The sequence below is a fragment of the Myotis daubentonii genome, chromosome 1 (assembly GCF_963259705.1).
Source record: "Myotis daubentonii chromosome 1, mMyoDau2.1, whole genome shotgun sequence".
NCBI classification, from domain to species: domain Eukaryota; kingdom Metazoa; phylum Chordata; class Mammalia; order Chiroptera; family Vespertilionidae; genus Myotis; species Myotis daubentonii.
The window spans coordinates 30157546-30171431 of record NC_081840.1 but is presented as its reverse complement, the minus strand read 5'-3'; the positions used below and the strand labels follow the sequence as shown (position 1 = coordinate 30171431).

The 13886-nt window shown below is 45.1% G+C and overlaps 1 protein-coding gene across 4 annotated transcripts in view; it reads left to right on the top strand.

Moving 5' to 3' along the window:
- The window catches only part of MTHFD1 (methylenetetrahydrofolate dehydrogenase, cyclohydrolase and formyltetrahydrofolate synthetase 1), a 60782-nt gene that overhangs the window by 45894 nt on the left and 1002 nt on the right, over positions 1–13886 (top strand). For all 4 annotated transcript variants that reach the window (XM_059693714.1, XM_059693731.1, XM_059693723.1 and 1 more), the window contains 6 exons: positions 741–782; positions 3347–3447; positions 4289–4466; positions 7094–7201; positions 7729–7881; positions 13352–13445. In XM_059693714.1, the coding sequence (XP_059549697.1) occupies positions 741–782; positions 3347–3447; positions 4289–4466; positions 7094–7201; positions 7729–7881; positions 13352–13441 (672 nt within the window). In that variant the 3' untranslated portion in view covers positions 13442–13445. The remainder of the gene's footprint in view (positions 1–740; positions 783–3346; positions 3448–4288; positions 4467–7093; positions 7202–7728; positions 7882–13351; positions 13446–13886) is intronic.

Sequence of the window (13886 nt, the reverse complement as noted above, 5' to 3'; positions counted from 1 at the left end):
AAGGAGCCAGACCCGCTGCTCACATTCCCTCGTGCGGCTACGTATAAGGCCAGGACGAGGTGGCTCGGACCCCTGCTTCGTCACTGCCCATGGCCCACAGTGGGGTTCCTGGACCAGCACCTTCACCCCCATGCTCAGCCCTGTGGGTGCAGCAGGGCCAGGCCTCCAGGTGCCTCTCTAACAGTGAACTTACAGCTTATGTACCCTGAGACCTTTACGCTGTGATCAAGGAAGAGAACCTGTGTGTGTTGTTTCCCTCCTGATGGTATTGCTTCTGCATCCCGGTTCAGATCCACAAAGGCGTGGGTTGGCTCTGCAGACCAGCTCATGGTCCCAGCACAGGGCTTGTCACAGACTCCATTGGTGGGCATGTCAAGGTGGCCTTCGGAGGACTAACGGCTGCCTTTTCCCTATACTAACCTTCACTTCCCCCTCTGCTGTGGGCATCACTCAGAGGTTATTGCCCTGACTAGACTACACCCCCCCCCCGCCCCCATAGATGCATCCTTTCTCACCACCGAGTTTTAGGCCACAAAGGTCCACTCTTCTCAAAGCAGCCGTTTTTGTTCTGTGCTGTAGGATTGGTCATATGTCCTAAATCCTTAGGGCAGGAAACACCCTAAACTGTCCTATATGCCCAAGCCTGCAGCTCCTGGCCTTAACACATGGCACACACCAGTTGAAGCTGATATTTAATTGTAAACAGAAAATGCCTCTGACTTTGCTTCCTTTCCTTCCAGGTTACTGCCGGACTGCCTCTTCCCAAGGAGTACATAGAGGAGGTAACGCCAGTCATTTCTAATTATTTGACCTAGAAAGCACCACAGGCTGAATCAGCACATCTCAACCGGCTCCTTTGGAGATGAGTCGGGCTATCACTCTGACCCAGGCTTGCTCCCAGGAATGCCAAAAGGCTGCAGTGTGCCGAAGAATTGGATTAAATGCAGTAGGGAAGAAGTGCCTCATAGAGCAGAATTGCCCCACATAGGATACCAGTAAAGCCACTGCCTTCAATCAGCAGTGGTTTCTCAAACTGGGAGCAATTTTATTTCCAGGGGATGTCTGACAGTGTCTAGAGACATTTTTTATTATAATAACTTGTGGGGAGTGCTACTGGAATTCAGTGGGTAGAGGCCCGGGATGTGCCGAACATCCTTCAGTGATGCACAGGGCAGCCCCAGCTACAAGGAATGCTTTGGCCCAAAATGTTAGAAGCGATGAGGCTGAGAAACCCTGCCCCAGACTATTGGAAGTTTCCTTGTCTTCCCTGGACTGGCCGGTGGATTACCAAATTCCGTTCCAATCAGAAGCAAACACGGGGACCTTTTTAGGGATGTCTTTTCTTCTGCAGCATCCTGGTTATTTTTCTAGGCAAAATTTCTAATTGGTTTGTAGCGTCAAGCAGGAGCTCAAACAATTGTGAGCTTGAACCTTTTCATATTTATGTCATTTACCATCAAAGAAACATCTCCAGAGTCAGTGTGGGGTGGTTATGAGAGAGGCCCTCGAATGAGATGGTAAGGTCAGCCGCTATCACTAATTCAAATTTTCTGCTTTTTTTTGGGAAACTTAAATTATCAAGCAATACAGGTCACTGTTTAGGCTCCAAATGAAGTATTTCAAAAGCAGCTAGAAAAAATTGTCAGTGCCTTGAGTCTGCCTTTCTTCTGAGCTATGATTTGCCTTTTATGGTCATTTGTCTGACTCACGCGTGGGAGTGCAATTCACGGTTCTGGCCCTACTGCCACCCCACCGCCTTCCCTGTGCCTGATTAGAATGACTGCCCCTAACGGCCCAGCTGGTATCTTCATTTAAGAAAGTCCACTTATTTAAAACTGTTCTCAATGAGCCTTACATATTAATTGGTTTTTATGTGACTGGAGGTAAAGAATTAGCAGTGCTTTTTGGAATATCAAGTAATCCTAATCTTGGTTTTTAGTTATTAAAGGAAAACATAAATCATGATTATAAGGATCTCAGATGTTTTAATACTTTTACCTATTTTTTTCTGCTGTTTCATGGAATCCCCAAACCCAGAGCTATTACTGCTGGGTTTTGCTCGTGATCCAGTGTATATCACTTTATATATATGACTGTTACATATTTTTTAAATATTTAATGTGTTTTTAAGCTTATGTTAGTATCATACCCTTTGTATAAAAGTTAAACAGTATAAGAATGTAACGTATAACTTGAATCTTCTTAACCATTTTCTGTATATTTCTCAACATTAAAACAAACTTCATGATATATACATATATTTTTCTATTTGTTCAAAAATGGAATTAAGTTCTCCATTGCTTTGCAACTTATACATTCTTTTGCAACTAAATACACTTTTGACAGGTTCCGTGTCATATAGATTATCTCATTTTTCATAACATCTCCATGATAAACATTTATTGAGTGTGTATATTATAAATCCCCTATGAAGAAAGTTTGTGTTATTTGCAGTTTTTCAGTGCTGCAGGAAACATATTTAAACGTATGTTTCCTTAATTTCTTTCTTTTAAATTACGTTATTTGGTTCTTACAGATGGCTTCATGTTGTTTTCTGTTGTCCCCAGTAAAGGCTCATGGTTAAGTTCCTTAAAACCTCTGTGATAGCATCCCTGATTCCCTCAAGTTTTCTGTAGCAGCTGTACCAGGCACTGTGCTAGGCTCTGTCTTCTGATGGAAGGGCCTGTGCAACACTGAGTAGAGTTAGTGAGTGCCATTATATCATATGAGTACATAAAATCTATAAACATAGGGGTTATAAACATAATTTATTTAAGGGCATCTGGTTCCCTTCAAACAGCAAGCATGCTATTGAGATATGGTATGATGGCAGCAGACAGAGCAGCTCTCGTGTTGCCAGGACAGCCAGGACACGAGCACCATTCCACTCCATGTGCACGTTGTGAGGCCGCACAGTGTTAGCGGCTCCTCAGCGCACACTCGCTGCGGTGGGAGATACGTCCGCTGACCTGCGCTCTCTCAGCTTGTCCTGACAGGGAGTGGCTCAGGCTTGAGGAGACAGGTTCTCCTTTAAGAAGGGCCTGGGCCCTGACCAGTTTGGCTCGGTGGCTAGAGCGTCGGCCTGTGGACTGAGGAGTCCCAGGTTCAATTCTGGTCGGGCATGTACCTTGGTTGCGGGCACATCCCCAGTGGGGGGTTTGCAGGAGGCAGCTGATGGATGTTTCTCTCATGGATGTTTCTAGCTCTCTATTCCTCTCCCTTCCTCTCTGTAAAAAATCAATAAAATATATTTAAAAAAAAAAAAAAAGAAGGGCCTGGAACCGTCTTCAGCTGTGCTCTCTCTGACCTCACAGAAGGACCAACACCTTCACTGTTGTTTTTACAGAACCTGGAGCTGGTGGAAAAAGGCTTCAGTAACTTGAAGAAACAAATTGAAAATGCCAGGATGTTTGGAGTCCCAGTGGTGGTGGCTGTGAATGCATTCAAGTAAGTGCAGCGCCGCGGCTCAGGGGACTGTGGAAACTGGTCAGAAAACATCTCCTGGAGCTTTTAGCTCTTTTGATTCATTTACCAGTCTTGGTTGTTAAGCTGGCTTCAGGGGCCATTAAAGGAGCCTGCACTCTGACGGGCACCGCACACGGCACAGGGAACTCGTCACCTCGCCCACTGAGGGTCCAGGCTCAGATTTGGCTCCCCTGGGTCCCCTCCCCTCCCCTCCCCTCCCCTCCCCTGCACCGGGTGAAGTGGGTAACACATAGACCTGATGTTAAATGTTCTGTTTGGTGTCCAGAGGCCTTTTGAGCTAACAGGAGATCATAGCCCTACAGAGTTGCATTATTTCTCTGAGCCTGGTGGGATGTTGTAATGACAAAGAGTCAGACGTATTGAGCTGGAAGTGTTCCTGTGAGAGAGGACTTGCGTGGGTTGTATAAATATTGTAATGCTATTTTTGGTCTTGTCATAATGGCCTAATCACAGCAGAATGGGAAGCAAAATATTTTTAAAGCGAGTACATATTGATTCCTATGCTATACCTGGAATGGTCTGGGTATTTTGACATCTCAACCTCATTGACATCCCAAATGAAATAAGTGCTATGATTATTCCCACTTTACCCACGTGGAAATCCAGGCACATAAAGCTTAAGTAACGGGCCGAAAGTCACCTCGGTAGTAAATCATGGAGCTGGGATTCAGACCCAAGCAACATTACTTGATTAATGTCCATTTATCAGCAGGTAATTCACATGGGCTTTAATGGCAAAAACGAGAGATTCTATCCTCCTCGGGCACTGTCAGGGCTCTAACATAAAATGCTGCCTTTTCAGGACAGATACAGAGGCCGAGCTGGACCTCGTCGGCCGCCTCGCCAGAGAACATGGGGCTTTCGACGCCGTGAAGTGTACTCACTGGGCAGAAGGGGGCAAGGGTGCCCTAGCCCTGGCTCAGGCCGTCCAGAAAGCAGCTCAGGCACCCAGCAGCTTCCGGCTCCTGTATGACCTCAAGGTGGGTTACTTGCTCTATGCAAAAAGCCAAAAAGCACAGTGAGGTTTCTGTGTGGCTGCCTCTGTTCAGAGCCTGTGTTTAACAGCTTCAGCTCTGTGGGTCTGATTCCCATGTAGGTGAGTTACACATCCTGGACCCTCAACTCTAGGCAGAGTTCTTACCAACTCATATTGCTGCCTACACACAGAGTAAGGGTCCAGGCAAGAAGACCCTGGGAGATTGGCTCACGTCCTCGCTTTTGGAAAGGCTCACAGCGCAGTTCCTCTGCTGGCAGGAGGAAGGGTCATATATAAGAGTGTAATTCACTACGGCCTTTTACCCAAGGCACCAACCATATTAGGGCAAGTTGACACGGGGCTACAGCAAGACTCAGATATGTTTTCTCACTTCCTGGCACAGAGCTACCTCAAGTTCAGAGAAGCCCTCGGGTGCAAAACCACGCACCCCAGCAGGCTTTAGCATTTTTTCCATCACTGAGTAAACTACATGATGTCTGGCCCAAGCAGAAGCACTGCTTATTCCATGAACAATAAAGTATAAAGTTAGTTCAGAGAAAGGTGTTTATATTATAGAGTTGTGTTTTGTTTTCATTTCTCTGTCCATGAATTTCAGGATGTGATTGGGCATTAAGTGGTGTGCCCACAACAAGGAACTTCATTAGGAACTTGGGATGTGGTAGCTAATTCTGTTTGTATTCTCTAAGCGGGTTCTTAGCTTGGTTTTTAAACGATAATCATAGACTTTCGAAAATTGACATAAAAAAAGCCATAAAGGGTTATTTCCAAAGGTAGAAGGAAGAAACCCTATTTCTCTTGAATTTTAACATTCTTTTGTTTCTCTTTGCCTCTTGCATATATAATACACTGGTGGTTAACAATGCCCTGTGGACACGGACATTTTCCTATGGAGCTTTAGTTTCACAGATGGGCTTGAAAATCTGTTCAACCGATGGTCTTTTCAGGAAATGCCATGAACACAGATGCGAAGCCTTTATAGGCGCCCTCTCTAAGCCCCATCCGCAGTGCCTACTGCTGGGGGCCCCAGGCCTCGAAGGCGAGCAGGAGACCTGCTTCGCTATAACCCATTTCTGCTTGGAACTTTGCTCTGAAAAACAGGAGGCTGCCACTTTTTGTCTTATTCCACATCTGTTGGTCTTAAATCACCCTTCCACAGAGTACTTTTGCGTCAGAAGTTTGAATGTGCCTTGGCACATAGAGCCCAGTCACAAGATGCATATGACACTAATCTCTGTTCCATCTTTATTTTATTTTTTAAATAATATTTTTAATTGATTTTTTACAGAAAGGAAAGGAGAGGCATAGAGAGTTAGAAACATCGATGGGAGAGAAACATCGATCAGCTGCCTCCTGCACACCCCCTATGAGGGATGTACCCGCAACCCAGGTACATGCCCTTGACCGGAATCGAACCTGGACCTCTCGGTCCACAGGCCGATGCTCTATCCACTGAGCCAAACCGGTTAGGGCACTGTTGCATCTTTATAAGCGACAACTGAATAGTTGCTTTATTCCTATCCATTATGCAAAGCCCTTTCATAAATTATCACTGTTTAGTTCAAAAAGGAACTTTTTTTAAAATAGATTATTATTCCTTTCCAAAAAATAAAACTCACCCAATGCATTCTCTTAGCTTTAGTTGCTAGGGAGTAGAGTCAGATAAATGGACTAATTTTAGTAATTTGCTCATCCAAGTTACCACTGAGTAGCTTTCCTTCCCAGTTCCTTTGCTGTTTGCTGTGATTCCCCCACTGGGCAGCATGTGAGAAGCCAGGCACCCTGTTGTGGATAATCAGTGGGGCCAGGCCCTCACCAGTTAGACTCCTGGCCTCTGACCACTGCGCTCTGCTTCCGGTGCCACACAGGGCATAGCCTTTCACACTGTTCCCACTTCATAGTCACCGTAGAAGTCACCGGATTGTTTTTTAAAACTATTTCTAAGTTGCCCTAACCGGTTTGGCTCAGTGGATAGAGCAACGGCCTGCGGACTAAAGGGTCCCTGGTTCGATTCCAGTCAAGGGCATGTGCCTTGGTTGCGGGCACATCCCCAGTGGGGGGGGGTGCAGGAGGCAGCTGATTGATGTTTCTCTCTCATCGATGTTTCTAACTCTCTATCCCTCCCTTCCTCTCTGTAAAATATCAATAAAATATATTTTTAAAAAAACAAAACTATTTCTAAGTAACAGCAATTACCAATCAATATGTTATATTAAGAATAGCATCTACTTCTCATATGCAAACCGGGAGTTATGTGGATGGATATCGGTTTTATTTCATAAACAGCTTTGACAGGAGACTGCTTTCCAGTCATAGAACATTATTTTTTACTTATAAAGAAGTAATTATTCTTGGGTAGTCATCAATATTGTTTGTGATGTACCTGGTGAGATCCTAAATACACACAGAGAGAGAGAGACTACCTCTGTGGGACATTTTCCACTGACAAACTCTGGGGCTTGGCATTAAAAGAAAATGTTCTAACCCAATAAACCTCAAACTATTTGCGTGTCTGTATATGTATGTAAAAACATCTTCTGGCCCTTGTAGGGACTCTGACCTAGAATGGGCCCGTGTTCCAGCGATGGTCTCCCCCTCTTTTCTGTCTATCAGCTCCCCGTAGCAGACAAAATCAGGATCATCGCACAGAAGATCTATGGGGCAGATGACATTGAATTGCTCCCTGAGGCTCAGCTCAAGGCAGAAGTCTACACGAAGCAGGTAGTTGTCTGATTGTTTTGTTCTTTCAGCTGTTTATAAAGCAGGCCTTGCAGTCAAGAAGCCCGAGTTCCCCCAGCCGCTAAGCACCCACTGCTTTCCCTCCTCTGGCAGCAGCCTCTGCTCTTCTGAAATAGTGAGTTTGCATTGGGCGATCCAGCCCCAAGTTCTTTATCACCACAGGTGGTATATGCGTGTGTGTGGAAAAGCCAGGAGGAATTGTGGAATGTCTTACTAAAGTATTGAGAGCTGGCCTTGAGTTGTATTGGCTATATAGATGAAAATAAAATACTCACGTTTGGGATATGGTTGAGTACTTACTCCCCTCACCCAACAGATTCTGCCCCCGCCACTCCTGCAATTTTTTTTTTTTTTTTTACACTAAGCTAGAAGGCAGTGAGGTGGAGATGGGTATAAGGGGAGTTGAAATGTTTCAGATAAATTGAAGCATCCACACCATCGCACCCAAAAGCTCTTCCTCGCAGTGTCAGCTTTTCATTTGCCCTGCTTCTGTTCCCTTCTTTCCCCAGGGCTTTGGGCATCTGCCCATCTGCATGGCCAAAACACACCTGTCCTTGTCTCATAACCCAGAGCAAAAAGGTGTGCCTACCGGCTTCGTCCTGCCCATTCGCGACATCCGTGCCAGCGTCGGGGCTGGTTTTCTGTATCCCCTGGTTGGAACGGTAAGTGAGTGGTGCAACTTGTCTTAAACTGAGTGCGAAGCCAGCAGGCAGATGCCAAATGAGCAGAGTTCATTGCTGAGGAGATAGTCGGAGTTGGGCCTGTTAAGGATTAATCCTCTTGCTGTGGACCCTCTGGTGTCAGTTCAAGGATGACGCATGACTACTTGTGCTGAATAACAATTCTGTTTCCCAGTGTGTGTGACCTTGGCTGAATCCAGGATGGGCCTAGTGGATGGGCTGTGATAGAGCTTGTTTGTAAGCACAACTGACATTCATTGGGCACCTTTCACGGGTTGACTCCGTGCTCCCAACAGCTATGAGGCAGGAGAGGCGCTGCACCTGCTGGGTCTTCTTGACAGGCCGCGAGCTTACTCCTGAAATTTGGGCAGTTCATAGTTTTTAAGTAAAGAAATTCCCCCTTAAAATGTGAATGAACCCTGTAGATGTGAAAGGTGAGGTTACTTATTTACACTTCAAGATGAATTATCAAATGCCTTCCTGTGGATTTTATGCATATTAAAGGAGGAAAAATGCTTAAGGGCATAGTCGCAGCTTGAACTTTGTCCCAAGGTTAGCATTGATCTGGTGCCCAGGTTTCCCCCTTAGATCATGTATCGGCAGATTGTACTTACCTGCACATAGGATTGAAATATTAAACTCACTTCATACACAATGAAAAGGAAATCAATAGCCCTCCTTTTGGAACTTTATTATTTTTTTCATATAGTAAGAAAGTGGTAGAAGGTGCCATTATAGAGACAAAAGTATGTAACATTAAAGCCAAATCCTGTTTTGAGCTCTGCTGATTTTGGCCCCGTGAGCTTGTTATTAAAGATATGACCCTGCTCCTCTCAGCTCTCAGTGTGGGTCAGGCAAGTGCCTGCACCCCTATGCTCCCTCAGCCTCGCAGGGAACGGGGGGCTTGGCTATGTTCTGATGTTCATCTTTGTCAGTCCTTGGGGTTTGTGAAATTCCTTTTTCGTAGGAATGATAACCCGTTTGCCCAGCACCTTGAATACTGCAGAAACATGTCCTTTCTAGAGGAACTATTAGCAACTGCCGGCTGAGAGCAGTAGCTGCAGTCTGTATTGTCACGATGATGTGTGTGTGCAATGGGTGACTAACCAGGAAAGCAATACTGGAAGTGGTCAGGCCAATGCGTTTGCCTGTAGTGCAGAGAGAAACACATCCTGCCCAGCTCAAGACTGTCATTTAGAACTAGCTCTCGCATTAGAAGCCAGCTTGGACCAGGACATTTCTGCACATAACCTAAGTGGCATAACCTAGATGAGCACTATTCTTAATGCCTCCTAACTGCTATTGCTGCCTGAACAGGACTGAGGATTTGAGTATTTTATGTATTAATTCAAGGTGTGGTGGTTTCTTTTCAGAATTTTATGTCTACATTCATATGTGTATGTACATATAATCTTTTCATTTTTAAAATTTTCTGATTGTCAATATGACCAATGTGTAGGGAGCAAAATCTTTGGATAAGAGTAAAAATACTGAGAATCTTTATCACTGTTTTGGGGACCATCTTTAGCATCTTCTGCCAACATGCTCATCTATGTCTGCATCAATGGCACAAGTCCTTTGTCTTTTTTTTTTTAATTAAATCTTTATTGTTCAGATTATTACAGTTGTTCCTCTTTTTTCCCCCATAGCTCTCCTCCACCCAGTTCCCACCCCACCCTCTGCCCTTACCCTCCCCCCCAACTATCCTCATCCATAAGTGTACGATTTTTGTCCAGTCTCCTCCTGCACCTCCACACCCCTTTCCCCCCAAGAATTGTCAGTCCACTCCCTTTCCATGCCTCTGGTTCTATTATATTCACCAGTTTACTCTGTTCATCAGATTATTTATTCATTTGATTCTTACATTCACTTGTTGATAGATATGTATTTGTTGTTTATAATGTTTATCTTTACCTTTTTCTTCTTCATCCTCTTTTTAAAGGATACCTTTCAGCATTTCATATAATACTGGTTTGGTGGTGATGAACTCCTTTAGCTTTTTCTTATCTGTGAAGCTCTTTATCTGACCTTCAATTCTGAATGATAGCTTTGCTGGATAAAGTAATCTTGGTTGTAGGTTCTTGCTATTCATCACTTTGAATATTTCTTGCCACTCCCTTCTGACCTGCATAGTTTCTGTTGAGAAATCAGCTGACAGTCCTATGGGTATTCCCTTGTAGGTAACTGACTTCTTTTCTCTTGCTGCTTTTAAGACTCTCTCTTTGTCTTTTGCTCTTGGCATTTTAATTATGATGTGTCTTGGTGTGGTCCTCTTTGGATTCCTTTTGTTTGGGGTTCTCTGCGCTTCCTGGACCTGTAAGTCTATTTCTTTCACCAGGTGGGGGAAGTTTTCTGTCATTATTTCTTCAAATAGGTTTTCAGTATCTTGCTCTCCCTCTTCTTCTGGCACCCCTATAATTCTGATGTTGGTACGCTTGAAGTTGGCCCAGAGGCTCCTTACACTATCTTCATATTTTTGGATTCTTTTTTCATTTTGCTTTTCCTGTTGGGTGTTTTTTGCTTCTTCGTATTTCAAATCTTTGACTTGATTCTTGGGATACTCTTGTCTGCTGTTGGATCTCTGTATATTATTCTTTATTTCAGTCAGTGTATGCTTAATTTCTAGTTGGTCTTTTTTCATATCCTCCAGGGTCTCACTAAATTTATCGGCGGTTTCCAGAAAATTCTTTTTTTTTTTTAATATATTTTATTGATTTTTTGCAGAGAGGAAGGGAGAGAGATAGAGAGTTAGAAACATCGATGAGAGAGAAACATCGATTAGCTGCCTCCTGCACATCTCCTATTGGGGATGTGCCCGCAACCCAGGTACATGCCCTTGACCGGAATTGAACCTGGGACCCTTCAGTCCACAGGCTGACGCTCTATCCACTGAGCCAAACCGGTTTCGGCCAGAAAATTCTTGAAAAACCTTATAACTGTGGTTTTGAACTCTATACCCAGTCGTTTGCTTTCCTCCATTTCTGTCATTTGTGACCTGTTTCTTTGTCTCCGCATTTTTTATGCTTCCTGTGTTGGTAGAGTGGCTTTGTTTGCTAGGTGTCCTATAGGGCCCAGTGGCTCAGCCTCCCCAATTACCTGAGGAGGACACTCTTGGTGCACCCCTTTGTGGGCTGTGTGCACAGTCTTATTGTAGTTATGCCTTGATTGTTGTAGGTATCACTGGGAGGAATTGACCTCCAGGACAATTGTCTGTGAGAATCAGCTGTGTCTACAGTGGGAGGACTTCTGTGCTAAAGACACCCTTCTGGGGCAAGACTTGCTTCAGTGGGGCTTTGGTGCTCACTGAGTCTGCCTCCTGAGTGTGTCCCTTATGGATCTGAGGAGTTGTAATCTGGATGATCTCACTCTGACCACTGGGACACTGGCTCTTGGATCTCTAAGGAAGTGCTAATTTAGCCTCTGCCTGAGGCTACCCAGCAGGAGCTACGAAGAGACCTGCAGATTCCCCTTCCTTTTTGGGGGTTTGGAGGTGCCCAGATGAGGCCCAGCTGTGAAGCAGTGCAAGCTGCTGTGGGGCCTTGGGCCTTCTCTTGGAAGTTCTGGGTCTGTCTGGCCCAGCTGCAGTTTGTTAGGTAATTTTCAGATTGCAAAGGGCCAGGGCATTCATATGCAAAAGCCTCTGCCACAGCCTGGGTGGGGCAGGGTCTCAGGGAATCAACAGGGCGGAACAAGCAGCTATGGCTGATCCTCAGCCCTGCCCTAAGGGGCCCTCGCATCTCAGTGTCCTTGTAATCGCTGCAAGCACCTGAGGGAAAGCTGCCCTCAAGTTCCGAGATCTGCCCACTGCCAGACAGTCCAGTTTCTCCCCGTATGAGTCCTAGGTCTCCAGAGACTTTCCGGAACTGGAGTTCAGAGCAGTCAGGAGCTTGTGACTACCTCCGGATTCAAAAAGACAGCCGTGTCCTCAGGTGCCAGCCCCTTTCCACGCGCATTCAAGCCTCCGTACCTTATCTCTTATAGAATTTGAGGGTAGAGACTGACATCAGATCCCTATAGTACGTTCTAGGGCAGCAGTTGCCAACCTTTCAGACCTCATGGACCACCAATGGCCTGCAGACCACCAGTTGGCGACCACTGTTCTAGGGAATACTGATTGGCATTCACATGTCAGAATTAAGTTTTCTAAAGTGTAGGTGTTTTGTGTCACAGAAGGTGACTCATCCTATTCTGTGACATTTTTACAGTTAAGTCATAAAAGTTCAACTTAAACTATTTCCTGTCTGGATCTGATTTGGAACCTGTGAGTATTCATTATATAGAACATTGTTATAGATAAAATATACTGAGTTTTCACTTATAAGCCTTATGAATTTGCACCTAAGTAGATGTTTGTGAAAGCCAATTCTTTAGAAAAGACGCAAGTGCAAATATAAGCCATAAGCATTACAGGTTCAGTCTTAAAAAGCCAATTTGGACAAGTAAGAATAGTGGTTGTAGCCTGGCTGGTTGGGTCAAAGGTTGAGCATCGACCTATGAATCAGGAGGTCACGGTTCAATTCCCAGGCAGGACATATGCCTGGGTTGCGGGCTCAATCTCTGGTGGGGTGCGTGCAGTAGACAGCCAGTCCATAATTTTCTCTCATCATTGATGTTTCTATTTCTCTCCCTCTCCCTTCCTCTTTGAAATCAATAAAAAAAAAAATTTTTTTTAAAGAATAGTAGTTACAAAACCAAGTACATTGTGTAGAAAATGTCTTGGCCCAAGTTAAAAGATACTAATTTCTAATGATGTGTTGCTGTAGCAAAAATACTATGGGCATCTATGCAAATTTAATTAAAACAAAATGTGAAAGTGGACAAGCCTATACCTCCTTTTGGTCTTGTGAATTGAGGGCAGAGGAGGTGAGTAACTGACTCCTTAGCCTCCTCAGCACCTGCTGCTTCTTGTTGCAACTGTCAGTATGGAAGAGGAGAGTGAGGCCTGGCATTTGGTTTGCTGAAGGATCTGAGGGTTTCTCTTTGAGGTTATACAGGAGCAGTGACTTTATTTTTAACTAGAGGCCCGGTGCACAGATTCGTGCACCAGTGGGGTCCCCCGGCCTGGCCTGCAGGGATCCGGCTGAAACAAGCTCTCCAACATCCCCCAAATCCGGGCACCGGGCCTCTAGTATGCATATAAGATCTTTGGTTAATCTCTTCCCGCCCTCCCCCTTCCCTCTGAGATTCATCAGTCTGTTCCATGTTTCCATGCCTGTGCATTGAGCATCTGCCCCACTGGTGGTCAGTGCGCGTCATAGCTACCAGTCAAATGGTCGCTTAGGCGTGCGCGTGTGTGTGTATGTGTGTGTGTGTGTGTGTGTTAACAAGAGGAGTACCATTTTGTTGACAACTATAAAATCATATTCTATCTTTGTGCCTGGGGCTTTCTATCTGAGGGAAACATGGGGGAAAATCACCAAGTTTATTTGGAATGCTATTTCACACCTCCTAGATGAGCACAATGCCTGGACTCCCTACCCGGCCCTGTTTCTATGACATTGATTTGGACCCTGTAACCGAGCAGGTGAATGGGCTGTTCTAAACAGGTAAGTTGTTTCTGGTGAGAGTATTGCCATTTTCTTTATGAGGCATACCTATGAATTACAGGACTCCAACTAAAGTGATGTCATTTTAGATATTGCTGAGGGGAGAGGGGGCAGTGATGAGAGTAACACATTTTTGGAGGAAGAGCATGGCTATCACAGGTGGGCAGTGAGCGGGAGAGCCGCTGCCTCTTGAACTGAGGAGGGACGGTAGCGGAGGCTAGGCCTCCTCTGCGGGAGCCCAGGAGGCTCTGCGTTCCGGGTTGATGGTGCAGGGGCAGCTGAGGTCTGTACTCTGAATAGAGCAGCTAAGAATTGGGTCAAGTCCTCGGGAGTAGACACGAGAAGGAAACAACCATGCAGATCTTGGGTCTTAAGTGAAAGGCCCACGCACTCATCACAGTGAATGAGCCATCCCGAGGCACATTCAGTTTAATTTCAAAA